Source organism: Girardinichthys multiradiatus, chromosome 2 (genome assembly GCF_021462225.1).
Source record: "Girardinichthys multiradiatus isolate DD_20200921_A chromosome 2, DD_fGirMul_XY1, whole genome shotgun sequence".
NCBI lineage: Eukaryota > Metazoa > Chordata > Actinopteri > Cyprinodontiformes > Goodeidae > Girardinichthys > Girardinichthys multiradiatus.
Window position 1 is genome coordinate 790,748 of NC_061795.1, and position 19,985 is coordinate 810,732.

Genomic DNA, 19,985 nt, shown 5'->3' on the forward strand with positions numbered 1-19,985 from the left:
GTAAAGCGATGTAAGAATATTTGAAGAAAACTGAAGAGCTGCGGAATCCAAGGATTTACATCGCAGTTAGCTGAACCGGTCATTTCTCTTGTAATTTAAATTTCATTCGAATAATCGTTTAAAAATGTTTTCTTCGCAAGGTTATTCCAGTCATTCATTGTATTAAACTGCCGCAACGTCCTCATTGCGTCACGCCTGATTGGACTTAAAGGAAGCCTCACCTTCATCGTCCTGTTGGAAATTGCTTTCTGATAAACGCAACACAATGTGACTAACAATAATCTTTCTGAACATAAAAACAAATAAAGATCATCAGCAGTTTAATCTGAATTGAGATCAACATTTGCCTAAGAGTAGAGCTGCAGATTTTTACAAGAATTCTAATGCAGCAACTAAATATAATTTAAACTTGAAAGTAATGCATATTGTCTGGTACGCTTATTTCCAGCAAGCATTTAAAACCTGCAGAAAAAGCAGGCGCTTGTTAAGCGGTTTGTCTTGCAGTCACAGTCAGACAGGAAGTAATGTTTTAATCCTGTGCCAGAGCTCCTTATAGAACAAATCTGTTCAAAGTTCACATTCACTTTCATTTGATAAGTTTTATGCTTATAGACGAACAATGTGGTCACAGTAAATTGTTAGACACCCTGACATTAAACTGATATACCGTCTTGGTGCTTCAATGAACTGAATAAGATTAAAGAATAGATAAAAACGAGTAGAACATAATTGGTGTTTCAGGCTAGAATCAGTGTAAATAGAATTGGGCTTTCCATAACATGAACATGGTTGTATTAGTTTGATAAATGAACACACTGAAAGAACAAAAAAGGTTGTGCAGCTTCAATTAGAAAAAAAGGCAATTTAGCACAAAAAAAAATACCACAAAATCTGAAAATAATGATGACCAATTTAACAATAAATATTTAAATACTATACATTTTATTTTTAAACGTACGTTTATATAAATGGATATATTATGTTGAATTTATCAATGTCACTCATTTCTAATTTCAGGTGTTTACTTCGTTTATCTTGACATAGAAAACTTTACCCAGACGATGCGTTTTAAAAGCTACAGGAATGAATCATTTAGTCCAGGGGTGTCCAAAGTGCAGCCCCTGGACTGTTTTGGTGTGGCCACCTACTGTCCTGGTGCCAGGCCGGCCGTAAAAGCCTGCTAGGGCCACTGTTTTTGTGGAAACCAATGCTGATTATCGGCAAACAGGATGTCATTGTTATAGGTTACTTTTAAATGATGTCTTTATTTAATAAACAGCATTAGACCCATAACATAAGGTGGCTGTATTTATTTGGATAGAAAATAAATAGCACTGTGTGTGTGAGACGTGCTGAAAGGATGACGAAGACTGATTACACAAAGTTTCCACAAAAACAGCGGCAACCGCCATAGCAGGTTTTTATGGACCGAGCCAGAGGAGGGAGCCAGGGGACGGAGAAAGGGGAAGGAGCCAGGGGAGGGAGCCAGGGGAAGGAGCCAGGGGAAGGAGCATGGGGAGGGAGCCTCGGGAGGGAGCCAGGGGACGGAGCCAGGGGAGGGAGCCAGTTGACGGAGCCAGGGGAGGGAGCCAGGGGAAGGAGCCAGGGGAGGGAGCCAGGGGAGGGAGCCAGGGGAAGGAGCCAGGGGAGGGAACCAGGGGATTGAGCCTGGGGATGGAGCCTGGGGAGGGAGCCAGGGGAGTGAGCCAGGGGACGGAGCCAGGGGACGGAGCCAGGGGACGGAGCCTGGGGAGGGAGCCAGGGGAGTGAGCCAGGGGACGGAGCCAGGGGACGGAGCCTCGGGAGGGAGCCAGGGGAGGGAGCATGGGGAGGGAGCCTCGGGAGGGAGCCAGGGGACGGAGCCAGGGGAGGGAGCCAGGGGAGGGAGCATGGGGAGGGAGCCAGGGGAGGGAGCCTCGGGAGGGAGCCAGGGGAGGGAGCATGGGGAGGGAGCCTCGGGAGGGAGCCAGGGGACGGAGCCAGGGGAGGGAGCCAGTGGACGGATCCAGGGGACGGAGCCAGGGAACGGAGCCTGGGGATGGAGCCAGGGGAGGGAGCATGGGGAGGGAGCCTCGGGAGGGAGCCAGGGGACGGAGCCAGGGGAGGGAGCCAGGGGAGGGAGCATGGGGAGGGAGCCTCGGGAGGGAGCCAGGGGACGGAGCCAGGGGAGGGAGCCAGGGACGGAGCCAGGGGACGGAGCCAGGGAACGGAGCCTGGGGATGGAGCCAGGGGAGGGAGCCAGGGGAGGGAGCCTGGGGATGGAGCCAGGGGAAGGAGCCAGGGGAGGTAACCAGGGGAGTGAGCCTGGGGATGGAGCCTGGGGAGGGAGCCTGGGGAGGGAGCCAGGGGAGTGAGCCAGGGGACGGAGCCTGGGGAGGGAGCCAGGGGAGTGAGCCAGGGGACGGAGCCAGGGGACGGAGCCTCGGGAGGGAGCCAGGGGAGGGAGCATGGGGAGGGAGCCTCGGGAGGGAGCCAGGGGACGGAGCCAGGGGAGGGAGCCAGTGGACGGATCCAGGGGACGGAGCCAGGGGAGGGAGCCAGGGACGGAGCCAGGGGACGGAGCCAGGGAACGGAGCCTGGGGATGGAGCCAGGGGAGGGAGCCAGGGGAGGGAGCCTGGGGATGGAGCCAGGGGAAGGAGCCAGGGGAGGTAACCAGGGGAGTGAGCCTGGGGATGGAGCCTGGGGAGGGAGCCTGGGGAGGGAGCCAGGGGAGTGAGCCAGGGGACGGAGCCTGGGGAGGGAGCCAGGGGAGTGAGCCAGGGGACGGAGCCAGGGGACGGAGCCTCGGGAGGGAGCCAGGGGAGGGAGCATGGGGAGGGACCCAGGGGATTCCTCACAGAACCCCCAGGCTCCCTCCGGCATGCCATCTTCTAGCGGCCTCAGCCGCGAATTGACCTCCGCCCTGCTTTCCCAGCGCCGCCCAGCAGATAAAACTCCGACCCCTCTTTTGGACCACTTGTTTGCTGAATATTGGACCATTTGCACGTTGCTGGACGCCACTATGCCTTTCCAACGTCATCGGCCATTTTGTATCCAGGACAGTCCGTTCCTACAAATCCCATCGGACACTACGGCTGATATGACGGGGCGTCCCAAGAAGTCTGACATCGCAAGACGCTATATAGGAAGGCGCCCATTTTGAAAACTCACCTTCAGCTGGAGACCGTGACGCGGTGACCACGCAACTGAAGCATCACCTGGCGAAGAGTCCTGAGTGGATTTCATTTATTCTCCTTCGTTGGCCAACGAACAGTTCATAACTGAGGTTTCTGGAATAAGAAGGCCAGAAATTTCACTTTGCCGATCGAAGACGTGAGTTTAACACGTAACTAAAAACACAGAGTTTCGAGGAGACGAATCGCCACCTTGTTTTGTCCTAGTCGACTTTGACGGTCAGATCATATTTTCCCTTTCGCCAAGGAGGCCAGAGGACAAAGATTGACCGTTTTTCCTGAAGTAAACTGTGGACGCACAGTAACTTCCAACTTCCACCCCACTCTCTCTCAACCCCCCTCAGAAGGAAGACTTCAACAAAGTAAAACACATCCTTTTATTATTTCTTTCTTTCTTAGAAAGTCTGAGCAGGGTAGAGGAGGTTTTAGTGCGATGAGATTCGCTATTTAATCTAATGTGTCCTGAATGATATGTGCATGTAACCTTTTTATTGAAACTTTGACGTGCCGTGTTGGATGTCTGGAAGCCGCTGCGCTCCCCAGCTTTGTGTGTGTTTTGTGGGGTTATTTACCACCTGAGAGTCAGCGCAGGTACGCTGTGAGACTGGACTGTTAAAATAACCTCATGGTGAAATTCACCATTTTCTTTGTCTTCAATTTTACTGCCTAATAGCTTGCCGTCAAAAGTTTTATAACTCTTTGTCTGCTCACCTCACAGAGTTGGGGGACGTTTTATGACTGAGTTGCAGTTTGAGCTCTGCTCCCAACCGCCCCTCACCACCACATCCCTTTGTCATATTATCATTTTTCTATAACTGCTGGTTTGATCCCATACTGCTGTTTGCTTTATTTTGTTTAGATATTTTACACCTTTTGTGTAGAACTTTGCGTGTTTGATTAGGTGAAGATTATTAAATCAGAAGAACGGATTGTATCAGGGCTGTGATTTAATAAATGTTCACATAGATGGTAACAGAAGGCGTTTTGTGTTTATTTTGTGCAAGAGTGATTCGTCAGTCAAGATAAGGTTAAAAGTTCCACACATTTTGGCAGAAACTGTCGATTAAACAGCGACATCTCCGGTAATAGTTATTAATTATTACTGAGTATTTAACGGTTGTAATTATCAAAGGCGTTGAGCCACAATTACAACACCAGAAGACATCTCTGGTCTCGATTCATAAATGAGGATTTTGGTTAAGAAATTAATTTAGTCAAATTATGATTTTAATTATTATTGATAAATATGAATTGATCAATAATAATAATTCTAACACCTCATTTGAATATAAGAACATGAAATAAAAAGAGCTTAAAATGAAAAACGGGGTTAAAAAGTAAACGTCACTAAAATACATAAAGTAGCTTTACAAAATAAAAGTGTCGCAAAATAAAACTGCATTATGAAATAAACCTTTAAATAAAATATAAAAACTTATTTTAACAATTATTTTGTTTTATTTCATGGGGATATTTATTCATTTCATGGAATATTTATTGAAAATTTATTTCAGTTTTTTTCAATTCAATTCAGTTTTATTTATATAGCGCCAATTCACAACACATGTCGTCTCAAGGTTCTTCACAACAGTCAGGTTCATACATTCCAATTAATCGTAACCATTGAACAGTTCAGTCAGATTCAGTTATTTATTCAAATTGGATAAAAAGTTTTTCTATCTAAGGAAACCCAGCAGATTGCATCCAGTCAGTGACTTGCAGCATTCACTCCTCCTGGATGAGCATGTAGAGACAGTGGACAGTCACTGGTGTTGACTTTGCAGCAATCCCTCATACTGAGCATGCATGTAGCGACAGTGGAGAGGAAAAACTCCCTTTTAACAGGAAGAAACCTCCAGCAGAACCAGAACCAGGCTCAGTGTGAGCGGCCATCTGCCACGACCGACTGGGGGTTTGAGAGAACAGAGCAGAGACACAAAGAGAACAAATAAGTACTGATCCAGGAGTACTTTCTATGGGAAGGAAAAGTAAATGTTAATGGATGTAGCTCCTTTAGTCGTTTCATCTAGAAAGAAAGAACAGATAAACTCTGAGCCAGTTTTCAAGGTTAGAGTCTGAAAGAGAGAACATAGAGTTAGTTACAGTAGAAGCTCAGTCAGTAGCCATGTCTAGGAGAGAGAAAGGGTTAAATACTGAAAGACAGGGCCATGTGGATCATTGGTAGAAGGTGAGCATTACGTTGTTGCCAGCAGAAGCTCAGACGATGCCCCTCTCCAGAAAGGTGTCACAGGTAGACACAGAGTCAGGCCAGGTGTAGCTTCTAGGAAGAGAAAAGAGAGAACAAGGTTAAAAGCTGAAATAACAGCAAATAATGCAAAATTGGAGAGTAGTGTGAGAATGTAGCGAAGAGGGTGAAAGTGGTCATTATGTCCTGCAGCAGCCTAAGCCTATAGCAGCATAACTACAGAGATAGCTCAGGATAAACTAAGCCACTCTAACTATAAGCTTTATCAAAAAGGAAAGTTTTAAGCCTAGCCTTAAAAGTAGACAGGGTGTCTGCCTCACGGACTAAAACTGGGAGCTGGTTCCACAGGAGAGGAGCCTGATAACTAAAGGATCTGCCTCCCATTCTACTTCTAGAGACTCTAGGAACCACCAGTAAACCTGCAGTCTGAGAACAAAGTGCTCTGTTAGGAACATATGGACCAATCAGATCTCTGATGTATGATGGAGCTAGATCATTAAGGGCTTTATATGTGAGGAGGAGAATTTTAAATTCTATTCTGGATTTAACAAGGAGCCAATGAAGGGAAGCTAAAATAGGAGAAATATGATCTCTCTTTTTAATTTTCATCAGAACTCTTGCTGTAGCATTTTGAATCAGCTGAAGGCTTTTAACTGCATTTTGTGGACATCCTGATAGTAAAGAATTACAATAGTCCAGCCTTGAAGTAACAAATGCATGGACTAGTTTTTCAGAATCACTCCTGGACAGGATATTTCTAATTTTGGCAATGTTCTGGAGGTGAAAGAAGGAAATCCTAGAAACCTGTTTAATATGGGATTTAAATGACATGTCCTAGTCAAAGTTAACACCAAGGTTTTTTACTTTATTACCGGAGGTCAATTTAATGCCATCCAGGTTAAGTGATTGACTAAGCAGTTTCTTTTTTAAAGACTCCGGTCCAAAGACAACAACTTCTGTCTTGTCTGAATTTAGAAGCAAAAAATTTAACGTCATCCAAGTTTTTATGTCTTCAAGACATGCTTGTAGTCTATCTAACTGGTTGGGTTCATCAGGATTTATGGATAAGTAAAGCTGAGTATCATCAGCGTAACAGTGAAAATTTATCCCATGCTGCCTGATTATTTGACCTATTGGAAGCATATATATAGTAAAGAGAATTGGCCCAAGTACTGAACCCTGTGGTACTCCACAATTAACCCTGGAGTTTAAAGATGATTTATCATTTACATGAACAAACTGGAATCTGTCAGATAAATAAGATTTAAACCAGCCTAGCGCTGTTCCCCTGATCCCTACAGCATATTTCAGCTTTTCTAAGAGAATATTATGGTCGACTGGATCAAATGCAGCACTGAGATCTAACAGAACCAGAACAGACACAAGTCCATTATCTGAGGCCATAAGAATATCATTAGTGACTTTCAGCAGAGCTGTTTCAGTGCTATGATGAGCTCTGAAGCCTGACTGAAACTCTTCAAACAGGTCATTGCTGTATAAATGTTCACACATTTGATTAGCAACTATTTTCTCAAGAATTTTAGATAAGAATGGAAGATTGGATATAGGTCTGTAATTTATTGTCATCTCGATCAAAGGTTTCTTAAGTAAAGGTTTAATTACAGCTAACTTAAAAGCCTGTGGTTCTGATCCATTTACTAAAGATAGATTAATCATATCTAAAATGGGGCTGGTAATCAGAGGGAACACTTCCTTAAATAATTTGGTTGGGATTGGGTCTAACATACAAGTTGAAGGTTTAGATGAAGCTAATATTTCTGATAACTCAGGAAGCTTCACAGGATCAGAACAGTCCAAACACAAATCAGGTTCTGCAGTTACTTGCAATGTTGTCTCACTTACTAAGGATGAAATAATCATCTTCAGGAGTATGTCAAAGATTTTATTTTTAATAGAATCAATTTTATTTAAGAAGAATCCCATAAAGTCATGGATGCTAAGAGCTAAGGGATTGGATGGCTCAACAGAGCTATGACTCTGTGTAAGTTTAGCAACTGTACTAAAGAGAAACCTTGGATTATTCTTGTTCTCTTCTATTAATGATGAGAAATAAGCTGTTCTAGCTTGGTGAAGTGTCTTTTTGTACAACAGTAGGCTATTTTTCCAGATTAAGTAGGAATCCTCTAGGTGTGTAGAGCGCCATTTTCTCTCCAATTTTCTAACATTGTGCTTTAAAGTACGCAGCTCTGAATTAAACCAAGGAGCTAGCCTCCTATGATTACCTTCTTTTTCAAGGGGGCTGCATTGTCTAATGCATCACGCAATGATGAAGAAACACTATGAACAAAAGAATCAATTTGTGAAGGGCAAGAAACAAAATTATTTTTCTCCATTGTGCTTTTCAGTGATAATGAGGAAATTAAAAATGGAACAGATTCTTTAAAGGTTGTTACAGCATCGCCTGATAATGATATACTATAATGAAATTTTCTTTCAGGTGTGGAGAACTCGGTTAAATTAAACTCAAAGGTTATTAAAAAATGGTCAGACAGGACAGGGTTATGAGAGAATATTGTTATGTCTTTACACTCAATGCCATATGTCAGCACAAGGTCCAGAGAATGAAGACAAAGGTGGGTAGGTTTGTTAATGTTTTGATCAAAGCCAATTGAGTCTAAGATAGCATTAAAGGCTATATTTAGGCTATCACTTTCAGCGTCAACATGAATGTTAAAATCCCCCACTATAATAACTTTATCTGTATTTAACACTAAATCAGATAAAAGGTCTGAAAACTGATCTAAAAATCGAGAGTAAGGGCCTGGTGGACGGTACAAAACAACAAACTGAAGAGGTTTTAGTGCTTTGCAATTTGGATGAGGAAAACTAAGGATTAAATATTCAAAAGAGTTGTAGCTATTGATTGGTCTGGGACTAGTCAATAAATCGGACTAAAAGATGGTTGCTACTCCTCCTCCTCGCCCAGTATTTTGAGGAATGTGAAAATTTAAATAATTAGTAGGAGTTGACTCATTTAAAGTAACATAATCCTCTTGCTGCAGCCAGGTTTCCAGGTATCAATAGCAGTATTTAATTTTGAATGAAACAGTTCTCCATAGAATGGGGACTTATTTCTAACTATGGTAAAATTATTACCAACAAATTAAAATACCATGAAAATGTTGGAAACACTATTTGTCTTTTAATAATCCAGATTTTTGCATTCTGTTCAACTTCATAGCAAATAGGACCACATCCATCCAGTGTTTTTTTAATCAAAAGCAGATTTAGCTGCACCCAAACCTGCTTTTAATTTAATGAAATACAGCGAGGGTTTTCAAAGAGAGCCGAATCCTGTTCTTATTGCTGAGAATAGACTAAATTGGTCCTATTTTTTTCTTATCAAAGCCAATATGACTTACACAACCCTGCCCTACAAAAAAAAATTTGACTTTAAAAATAAAATATTTCATGTTGAATGTATTGTTGAGCAAATAAAAAAAACAACTTTTTTGATTTGTTAAAAAAAACCCAACTTTTTTTTACCTGTGAGTATTGTTGACATGACGATTTTGGGCCACATGACAAGTAGAACCAAAGACAGAAAGGAAACAGAGTTTCAGATGTAGGTTGGTCACACTGCAGCATAAAAAATGGAAAAGGGCGTGTTGGACTGAATTCACTGCCCTGACCTTTGAAACCAGATGAGCGTTGGTGATGGCAGGGCGCTGATAGATGTAGTCACATTTATGGAAAGCCAGAACAATAAAATGGAGTACAGGTTTTATTCAATCACTACTCGGGTTTAGTCTTCCTGCTGTTCAATGACTTCCCAAATGGTTAAGAAAAACTGTTTATTTTCAAGAATTTATCAACATTAACAAATTTACAAGATTTCAGAAAATCCCTTTTACTGAAAGACAAAGTTGAAAAAAAATAGAGCGAATTAATAAATAAACAATACTATTTAAATGGATGAGGAGGGATCAGCCTTGATTGTAAAAATAGGTGGGATAAAAAATATAATCATATGTACATTAGCACCATGCTTCACGTAAAACAACATCCATAGCCATTTTTGTTTAGTGAAATACTCCAAACAACTTTTGAAATCAATATAAAACATTCTTTGAATTCTTAAATGGTTCCGATTGAACAAAAGCAGCTCCAACACCTTTCACTGTGCTATCAAAAGGCTCACAGCTTCCCAGTCAGAAACAGAACGGTCGGTCCGACTGCTGATTGCCTGCAACGTTTTAAACATTTTGCCTCAATGCAGTAGTCTCTTCCTGCTGTAGGTCTTCCCTGTGTTTGAGCGTCTAGTTGGCTGGAAAAGGCTGAAAGGGGAGAGGTCCGGTTCATATTCTGTTTTCCCTGATGCAGCTTCATCTGGAAAATTCAGAAAATAAAGCAGGATGACGTGACCTGCAGTAAGAGGCCCATATATACACATCACATGAAAACGTTACCTTTGAAATTAGGTGTTTTCTTTCGAGTAGAACCCGTTTTTCCCTTAAACAGCAACGGAGACTGAGTGAGGGCCAAAATGCCGCTTGGTGTCACTGGTTTACTCCCCTTCCGACTGGGAGGAGTTACTGCTGCCGGAGAGGACAAAACACAACCGGGGGTTGATTCATGATATTCTACCTTAAGAAGCAGGACAAAGCAAAGCTATTCTCTGTATCCAGCCAATAAAACTTCATGTACAAGATGGTGATTGTTCCCTAAAATGCGTTGTACCACTGTATGAACAGATTTCATTTTTTTTCCTGACAATAAATCTGACAGAAAAGGTTTACATCCAAAGAAAACGATATTCAGTTTGTTAGTTACCTAATTAGTCATTTATTAAGCTAAAACAAAATTAATATGTTTTTTATTCATTATTCAGTTTACACTAGATGAACACCAGCTACCCTCTCCATCACATACATGACATATAAGAACATGGCTGGACTGCAGTAAATATGCAAAACTTACAGGGTTCAGGGACTCATGATGTTGCCATGCTTCTTAACAAAAAGGTGGATCTTTGCCATTTTCCACATCCGCGAGACGCTTTCCTGGGCTCCCGAAGAACCCTACAAGCCAGGAGCCCCGTCCCTTGATGATCCCATTATCGATGACCACAAATACAACACCCTCCCCTGGTGTGAGCCTCTCAGACCACATCAGGAAGAAGCTACAGACGAGATCCTACACAAAAGCACAGCACTACCACAGTGGGGATGGCATCTGTGCCACTGCTTCAAATTCTCAATAAGCAATGGAGTGGGAAGGCCCCATGTCATGGAGACCACGACCATGCTGACACCACGCTACTCCACGCCCCACACAAGACCTTGAAACAGTTTCACTGTGATAAATGGTCAAAACAATGCTGCAGCTGATTTTCGCATTCTCGAAACGCCTGCGCATCCTCAACCAGACTGCTTGGGTTTCAACGTGCCCCAGTAGACCATGATCTTCCACATTCTGGCTGACATGTCATTCATCAAAGGTTCCTCCTCATTTTTTACCTGAAAACTCCATACTCTACAAGACTTTAACTTCTCTTTTCATCCATTTCTAAAGTAAAAATATCAAACTTCACTAAATGTATGCCAAATATTTCAACATTGGTCAGGCTTTAGCTTTCGAACCACGGACAGGAAGGAAAGATGGATAAACACAAACGAATGGATGGATGATGAAGAAACCAATGAACAAACGGATGGATGGACAAAAAGTAGGATGGATAAATGGGAGGATGACGGATGGAAGGAAGGCGGACAATGGATGGATGGATTAATACAGCCATATAGGTACATCTCAAAGATTTGAGTATTGTAGAAAAGTTCAAAATCATATAGATTAATTACGCATGGAATAAAATTTTTCAATCCTTTATTTCTTGTAATTTTGATGATTATGTCTTACAGTGTTCACAGAAAACAAGATTTCATAAGATCAATAAGAAATGATTTGTAATCCATAAATTCCATGTTATGGCCTATACAGCTGTTCAGAAGACTGCAGATCTGCCAGTTGTCCAACACACACAAACACCCTCCACAGGAAGGGGACCCCACAAAAAGTTAGAAGCTGGCTTGCACAGAGTTCAAGTATATCAATGGAAAGTTGAGCGGAAGGAAAAAGTGTAACAGAAAAGGTACATGGACAAGAATAACTGTTGCCTTGATAGGATTGTATAGCAAAATTCATTCACAAATTTGGTGGAAAATTTTGTAGGCCATAATCATCAAAACTACAAAAAAAGTATTGAAAAATGTCACTATTTATAATAGAATCTAAGAGTTTCACTTTCTGAAATAAGGGACCCAAAAATGCAGAATGTTTTCACAATGTTCAGTTTTTTTCAGAACCTATATTTTCTTTCCTCACACACATGCAGATCTGGAAAATACGTGAAACAAATCCAATCCTTCTCCAAACTGCGTAGGAACCTTGAAATCACTGGGAGCTTTTATAGTAACAGAACGGAGCTGGAGCTGAGCTGATGGGACCGACCTGGACAGGACACTGGGACATCAGTTGACCAGTGCAGAGGCAAACAACCACCTGCAGTCATACTTACACCTGATGTCAGCTTAGAATGACCAGTTAACCTGCATGTTGTTTGGACTGTGAAAGCAACTTGGAGAACCCTGATGGAAAGCTACAGGTGAAAACAAACTCCTTACACAAACACACCGAGACTGGAACCCAAACCCTTTTCATTTTGAGACTGCAAAGCAAAAGGTTGTCTAATTTAATACCTCCAATACTCTTTTGAAGTACTGCTAGACATGGAACACTTTCATGTCATAGACTGTAAAAGTATTGCTTACTTGACATTAGCTCTCCAGCTTCAGATGCCCAGATGACTTCTGCAGTTTTATCCGAATCAGCATAGTCTGCCCCTTCAGCCAGCTTGGCCATCCAATACAAGTCCTCCATGGGTGAAAGAGGAGACGCATTTGCTGCAACTGGGGGAGCCTGTTTAGAAGTCAAAGCCATTTTTCCAGCTTTGCTGCTTGAGGGTTCGTCATTGTCATCAAAGTCCTCCAAGCGACTAACTCCAAGCTCAGCCTCCTCCAGGAGCTCCTCCAGCCGAGGCTCCCCCCTCAGCACTCGATCCTTGCCTCCAAACACACCGAGCTGAGGCCTCTTCCTGCGAGGCCAGCTGTTCAGGTTGTCTGGAGTCACTTTGCCCACACTCTGAGGTGAAGGAGTGAGAGGAATAATGTCTGCCACTGCCACCGCATTTGGAGAAGGGGTTGCTGTAGAATGGCGTGTAGGCGTGTAGGACTGACAGATGTAAGTTTGGACACCACCGCCTTTCCCAGGAGTACATTTGGCTGGAGTGATATGAGCGCAAAGAGACGGAGAGTAGCAGGAAGGATCTTTGTGTTTAGACATCAGAGCCAAGGCGCTTTCCATGTGAGGTTTTGTGCCGACTAAAGGGCTCTGTGCTCCGGGTTGAGGAGCGCCACCAGAAGAAAAGTCATCTGCATTCATGGAATCTGTTCGTTTTATTTTGAGTTTTGGAAGCCCAGATTTCTGCATTTCCAGTTCGACTTGGTAGGTAAGAGTGTTTGGAGTATTTGAGCCTTTCTTACTGTTGGATCTTGCCAAGCCTCTGGGGGTTGAAAATCGAGGGGAATCATTTCCGTATCCTAAACGGGCAGCAGCCTCCCTCTGCTGGCGGTCGGGGGTTTGTCGGAAGCCATAACTCCGGCTGGGTGTGTTTTGGAGCGGCAAAGGTTGTTTTGGGGAAGCTGTTCTTACGAGACAGTCTGGACTAGACACAGAAGACTTCCTTGAGAAGCTAATACTCATTTTTATACCTTGGTTGAACTGAGTCTTTACAACTGCAGCATCGACAATATTCAAACTGTCGTCATCTGTGGTCGCAGAATTACCATGAGAAGACTCACATTCCTGTGATTCAGCCTGGAGGCTGGAATCGGTTTCAGAAGACTGTAATGTTTCAGTCTGCTCCTCTGTTCTAAGTGAAGGTACAGAAGCTGTTGAACATCTATCACCCTCTGGTGGTGTAAATGTTGCTTTAAGGGGGGATACCGTGTCTGACCCTTTCCTCGGGGTTCGTCCAGAGCGAGTAACCATTTGGTGAGTAGGACTAGGTGTCTTCACTAGAGTTCTGGTTTTGTGCTGAGGTGAGATATGTTGGGTTGAGGATGCTGAGCGTAGTGGAGGAGTCGTTTCCAGATGAACTGCATCAACTTTTTTAGCTGTGTTGCAAATCGAAGGCGTCAGATTTTTTTCTGGAGTCAATAAATAATGTTCAGATATCCGTACTAGGCTTACATTGCAGATCTTATCTGGGGTCTTAAACATGCTTGTCTTATCATTGGTGCTTTGGTCTGGACTGCAGAGCTTGCTGGGAGTTTTCATTTGTCTCATAGAGATGTGAGAAGCTGTGCTTGGTGACTTAGGTACTTTAAAAGTTGCATAGTTCTCCTCCGCTGTACATTTCTGAGGAGAGGGAGACCATGTGACACTCTTCTTGGACAATGGACTGCTAAGTTTACATAATCCAGGAGCTTTGACTGGAGTCCTAAGAATACCCTTTAAAGGACTTTGCTTACTTGGCGTTGTTACATGAGGCTCTTTGCCTGGAGATTTCAAAGGGCTGGACTCAACAGCTGTACCAAGTCCAGAAGCAGCTGCTTCGGGGCTCTCTGCAACCATAGAAATGTGCATTTTAGACGATACCAGAGTCCTTGGGGTTTGAGGGGTCCTGGGCATCTTAGGAGATAAATTCCTTCCACGTCTGATGGGTGACTTTGATGGTGTTTTGTTTGGGCTCTAAATGGAAAGCAGAAATATTATATAGGTTTCAGAAAAATGTCAGTTGTTCAGCATAAACTTTTTTATATTCCTGGTAGATTTAGATTTAAAATAATTGTCATTCAACGAAGAATATTGTTTCTGATAGGAAACGAGACGGGCATCTCTCAAAAGATAATAAAGCACTGCGAAATAAGTAGCAGTTTTGAAAAGTAAATATAAAAAATCAGTCGGTAATGGTTGACTGTGATCCTTGCCTTATAGAGGCATTATATAATAAATCAGTTGGGACTGGATTTCATTTTTACAACTGGGCAGATGGTCGTGATGTCACTGTAGCATTCCCATGTGCAGAGTACCTGGGGCAGTTCAACATATGACTGGTTGGAAAAAATGTCCAAAAGATTGACCAGCAGCAGATAAGGGAAAAGTAAGTATTTTAGAAAAATGGCTAAACTATCTCTGAAATGAGTTTGGTGTGTTCTGGAGAAAGCTTTGAGGATCTGTAGGAGATATTGCTGGTTGTCTTACATCAAATAATGTTCAAAGAGTCATAAAGTAAATTAATAGGGCTGACTGGGAAGGTCTTGTACTGCATTCACTGTGGTATTTAGACCAAAACATTACAAATACAATTCAATAAGATTTCAGAACCTTTTAGTTAAATTCTGTCAAAATCTTTTGAAAAAAAAAAACAAACAAAAAAAAACGTATAAGTATTCAAAGGGGATACACTTTAATAAATTACCTCAAAAACACTGGAGTCTGTGGACAACCGGGACCTGGTGGTGCGGGTTTCACCAGACTGGTTGCTGGAACATATGGGAGAATCTGCAGCCCCGAAGAGAAGACGCATGGGAGACTGGACCGTTTTCACATTAATGCCACAGATTTTGCTGTCGCTGAGTGTAAGCTGAGATGAAGAAAGAGCTCTCTCCAGGTTCCTGGAGCGAGGCTGAGAACTTGAGTAGAAGGTGCTTGAGTGTCTTCTAGAGAACTTCTTTATTCTTGGGCTCCTTCTCAGGTCTGACAGAAAAACACAAAGAAAGAAAATATACTTGTGGTTTTATATCAAGCTTACCCTGTACTTCAAGTCAGGCAAACAAAACAAGTATCTTTTAGGTAAAATACTTAAAATTATATTTGAACCTTTATAAGGACGAGCTGTGCCCAGTAAACTCAAGTAAAAGTTTAAAAATGCACAAAGGAATTAAGGTGAAACCAAGGGGACTGGAAATGAAAGATTTTAATCCACCCACCCACCACAACATACTAATTCACTACGATGACAAGGCAGAAAACAGAAGTATAGGGTTGAGTTAATTAGCTTAAATACGACTATGAAAATCTGTTCCATCCATCCATCCAAGATCAGGTCACAGGGGCAACGGGTCCAGGAGGGAACCCCATTCATCTCTCTGCTCAGTGACATCTACCAGCTCATTCTGGGCGATTCTAAGGCTTTCATGTTCTGGGTCTTCCACAGGGTCTCCCCCACAGTAGGAAGTCCCCAGGAAACCTTCAAAAACACTTTGTTTTTGGAATATGTTGCATTCAAAATGAGCAAATATTTGCAAAAAAGATTAAGTTTATCAGTTAGAACATTAAATGTTTTGTCTTTATAGTGTTAGAGTTAAAGTTTTACAGAGATCATAAATCAGCAATGGTGGATTTCTATAAATTATAAAGGGAAAAGTAAACTAGGGTGAGCAACTCTGTATACATTTCAAAATAAATAGTGAATTTAGCTTCATTTATTCATTCATAGCGTTGTGTCCCAGATTAGTGGAGTTTTTTTACATTCATTTATACATTTCTTGAACAAAAAACAACCCTCAATTTACATAAATAAATAAGAAATATGTGATGTACATGAATATAAACTTTGGGAAAAACAAGGAACAATACCTTCGGCTGGTTTTATTGGTGATTCTTCTACTATGCACTCCTCGGTAAGGTCAGATTTCCTGTGAAATAAACATGATTTACTGTTAATTTACACCAAGCTACAGTTGATTTCATGTAATAGCAGAAATACCAGGATAATGACTGAAACATACCTTCCTATTTTCTGCCGTTGTAATAGGCGACTGGACACCTGCTTGTGGAGAGGTGTCTCACACACCTTCTTTGTGAGAAGTTTGTGTTTTTCTGATAATATAAAAAAGAGATTTAACCATTAAAATGTTAAAACAATAGTAAGTCATTAAAAATTGAGATTTGTTTTTGATAAATCTCAGAAACAATATCAAGTTGCACAGCCAAATACTGGAAAACACTGTTCACCTCCTGTAATTTACCAAGTCTAACATTATTTTTAAAAGCAACATATAACAATGTACGACATTACCTTCAGATTCAGAAAAACGTTTGCCTTTCATTCCTTCCACAGCAGATACAGACTGGCTCCTTGGTAGTTTTCTTTTCTTTGATGGGGAAACTATCTCTTGGTTGAAGAGGTTTCTTCTGACTTTGGTCACCTCTGTGGACCAATAAATGTATGATGAAAAACTTTACTACTTTACCTAGAGGATTTGTAGGTAGGGCTGCACAATACTTATTGTCATCACAATATAACTGTATGAAATATACATATCGCAAAGAAGCGCATAGACTGCAATAAGTCTCAGCTAATTACTTAAGTACCATGAGTTTAAGCTTTCCATGCCTGTAATGTACAAGGCGACTGTGGTTTAATGCAGTGTAAAAGGTTTTAGAAGGTAGAGAGGTGGTCAAGTCATTAAGCAACTACTGCTAATGTAACTTTTTCTATTGAAATGTTACTTCTAGGCAACGTTTGCTGTTTAGCTAGAAAGAATAAATTAACATTGTCTTCCAGTAGCTGGATCGACTACTCATTTTCTGGGGTCTATGTTTGCTAGAAATCAAAAGCAGCAAGACAAACACTTCTTAATTATTTGTGCATTTATCGCAACTCATTTAGCTATTACAACATTAAACAGTATTATCACATATCGCCAGACTTCCTAATTTCGTGCCGCCCCAAGTGTAGGACCTCTAACATTTATAAATCAAAATATGCGATGCCATTTGGCTTCGAGGTTTTTTTTTTCCAGGTACATTTTTGCTGGAAGTAAAGCTGAATCCAGCAAGTTTATATAAAAAAATCCCAGACAGGGCGTGGCGCTGGTGGTGTAGGGGTTAAATGTGCAACCATATATAGAGGCTATAGTCCTCAACCCAGCAACCTTTGCCGAATGTCTCCCACTCTCTCTGCCTCTCTTTCCTGTCTCACCTATTGTTGAAAAATGAAAAGTAAAAGCTTCTAGTGCCAAAGAAATATCTTTAAAAAAAAAGAAAAACCTGACAGAAGCCAGTTTATTGATCTGATCTACAATTTCAAGCATTCATTGGATGCTGCAACAGAGCACCTGAATCAGAGTCCACACAACGCTGAAACCCTGCAGTCTTACTTGGTGTCTTCTGAGCTGCTCAGAAAGCTTAGAAACTCAGAGGAGGGGGCTTCCGGTGGGACGCGAATCAAGATGGCAGCATAAGACCGAGCTCCCGTGTCGAGGAAATAAAAAAACCTCCCTAAAACAAAAAAGAATAATTAAAACACGATTTGCCCAGACACGAAATGATTGGAGGACGTAAGCAGAGAAGTATGAAGAATCCGGGACCGGGTCGCGGGGGCAGCAGACTCAACAGAGACGCCCAGACGTCCCTCTCTCCAGACACCTCCTCCAGTTCCTCCGGGGGGGAACCCAAGGCGTTCCCAGGCCAGCCGAGAGACATAGTCCCTCCAGCGTGTCCTGGGCCGTCCCCTGGGCCTCCTCCCGGTGGGACGTGCCTGGAACACCTCCCGAGGAAGGCGTCCAGGAGGCATCCGGTATAGATGCCCGAGCCACCTCAACTGGCTCCTCTCGATGTGGAGGAGCAGTGGCTCTACTCCGAGCTCCTCCCGGATGGCCGAGCTCCTCACCCTATCTCTAAGGGAGAGCCCGGCCACCCTACGGAGGAAGCTCATTTCAGCCGCTTGTATCCGGGATCTCGTTCTGTTGGTCATGGCCCTAAGTTCATGGCCATAGGTGAGGGTAGGAACGTAGATCGACCAGTAAATTGAGAGCTTTGCTTTTCGGCTCAGCTCTCTCTTCACCACAATGGACCGGCACAGCGCCCCCATTACTGTGGCAGCCGCACCGATCCGTCTGTCAATCTCCCGCTCCATTCTTCCCTCACTCGTGAACAAGACCCCGAGATAATAAAACTCATCCACTTGAGGCAGGAACTCCCCTCCAACCTGAAGAGGACAAGCCACCCTTTTCCGGTCGAGTACCATGGCCTCGGACTTGGAGGAGCTGATCCTCATCCCAGCCGCTTCACACTCGGCTGCAAACCGCCACAGCGCATGCTGTAGGTCTTGGCTAGAGGGGACCAGCAGGACCACGTCATCCGCAAAAAGAAGAGACGAAATCCACTGGTCCCCAAACCAGACCCCCTCCGGCCCTTGGCTGCACCTAGAAATCCTGTCCATACCCTGGCGTAGGCCTTACCAGGGAGGCTGAGGAGTGTGATCCCCCTGTAGTTGGAACACACCCTCCGGTCCCCCTTCTTATAAAGGGGGACCACCACCCCAGTCTGCCAGTCCAGAGGCACTGTCCCCGACCGCCACGCAATGTTGAAGAGACGTGTCAACCATGACAGCCCTACAACATCCAGACACTTGAGGTACTCAGGGCGGATCTCATCCACCCCCGAAGCCTTGCCACCGCGGAGCTTTTTAACCACCTCGGTGACTTCAGCCTGGGTGATGAAAGAGTCCAACCCCGAGTCCCCAGCCTCTGTTTCCACCAGGGAATGCGTGATGGCAGGATTGAGGAGATCCTCGAAGTACTCCTTCCACCGCCCGATAATGTCCTCAGTCGAGGTCAGCAGTCTCCTGCCCCCACTATAAACAGTGTTGGCAAAGCACTGCTTCCCCCTCCTGAGGCGCCGGACGGTTTGCCAGAATCGCTTCGAGGCCAACCGGTAGTCCTTCTCCATGGCCTCACCGAACTCCTCCCAGGCCCGAGTTTTTGCCTCTGCCACAGCCCGGGCCGCAGCACGCTTGGCCTTACGGTACCCGTCAGCCGCCTTAGGAGTCCCACAAGCCAACCACAGCCGATAGGACTCCTTCTTCAGCTTAACAGCATCCCTTACTGCCGGTGTCCACCACCGGGTTCTGGGATTGCCGCCACGACAGGCACCACAGACCTTACGGCCACAGCTACGGGCAGCAGCATCGACAATAGATGCAGAGAACATGGTCCACTCTGAGTCTATGTCTCCAACATCCCCCGGGATCTGGTCAAAGCTCTCCCGGAGGTGAGAGTTGAATACATCCCTGGCCGAGGGCTCCGCCAGGCGTTCCCAGCAGACCCTCACTATGCGCTTGGGCCTGCCGAGTCTGTCCGGCTTTCTCCTCCTCCAGCGGATCCAACTCACCACCAGGTGATGATCAGTGGACAGCTCAGCCCCTCTCTTCACCCGAGTGTCCAAAACATGCGGCCGAAGGTCTGATGATACGACAACAAAGTCGATCATCGACCTCCTGCCTAGGGTGTCCTGGTGCCAAGAACACTGATGGACACCCTTATGTTTGAACATGGTGTTCGTTATGGACAATCCGTGACTAGCACAGAAGTCCAATAACAAAACACCACTCGGATTCAGATCGGGGAGGCCATTCCTCCCGATCACGCCTCTCCAGGTGTCACTGTCATTCCCCACGTGGGCGTTGAAGTCCCCCAGCAGAATAATGGAGTCCCCGGGAGGGGCACTATCCAGCACCCCCAACAGGAACGCCAAGAAGGCAGGGTACTCTGCACTACCACTCGGCCCGTAGGCT

The 19,985-nt window shown here is 43.8% G+C and overlaps 1 protein-coding gene across 2 annotated transcripts in view; it reads right to left on the bottom strand.

Moving 5' to 3' along the window:
• Positions 1-9,181: 9,181 nt before the first annotated feature.
• The window catches only part of ticrr (TopBP1-interacting, checkpoint, and replication regulator), a 35,165-nt gene continuing 24,361 nt past the window's right edge, over positions 9,182-19,985 (bottom strand). The window contains exons 15-21 of one of the 2 annotated variants that reach the window (XM_047352849.1): positions 16,485-16,616; positions 16,195-16,285; positions 16,043-16,101; positions 14,883-15,160; positions 12,172-14,152; positions 9,811-9,936; positions 9,182-9,730 (exon numbers count right to left, since the gene is read on the bottom strand). In XM_047352849.1, the coding sequence (XP_047208805.1) occupies positions 9,612-9,730; positions 9,811-9,936; positions 12,172-14,152; positions 14,883-15,160; positions 16,043-16,101; positions 16,195-16,285; positions 16,485-16,616 (2,786 nt within the window). In that variant the 3' untranslated portion in view covers positions 9,182-9,611. Of the gene's footprint in view, positions 9,731-9,810; positions 9,940-12,171; positions 14,153-14,882; positions 15,161-16,042; positions 16,102-16,194; positions 16,286-16,484; positions 16,617-19,985 lie in introns of both variants that reach the window. The other variant, XM_047352839.1, reaches the window with a different exon arrangement.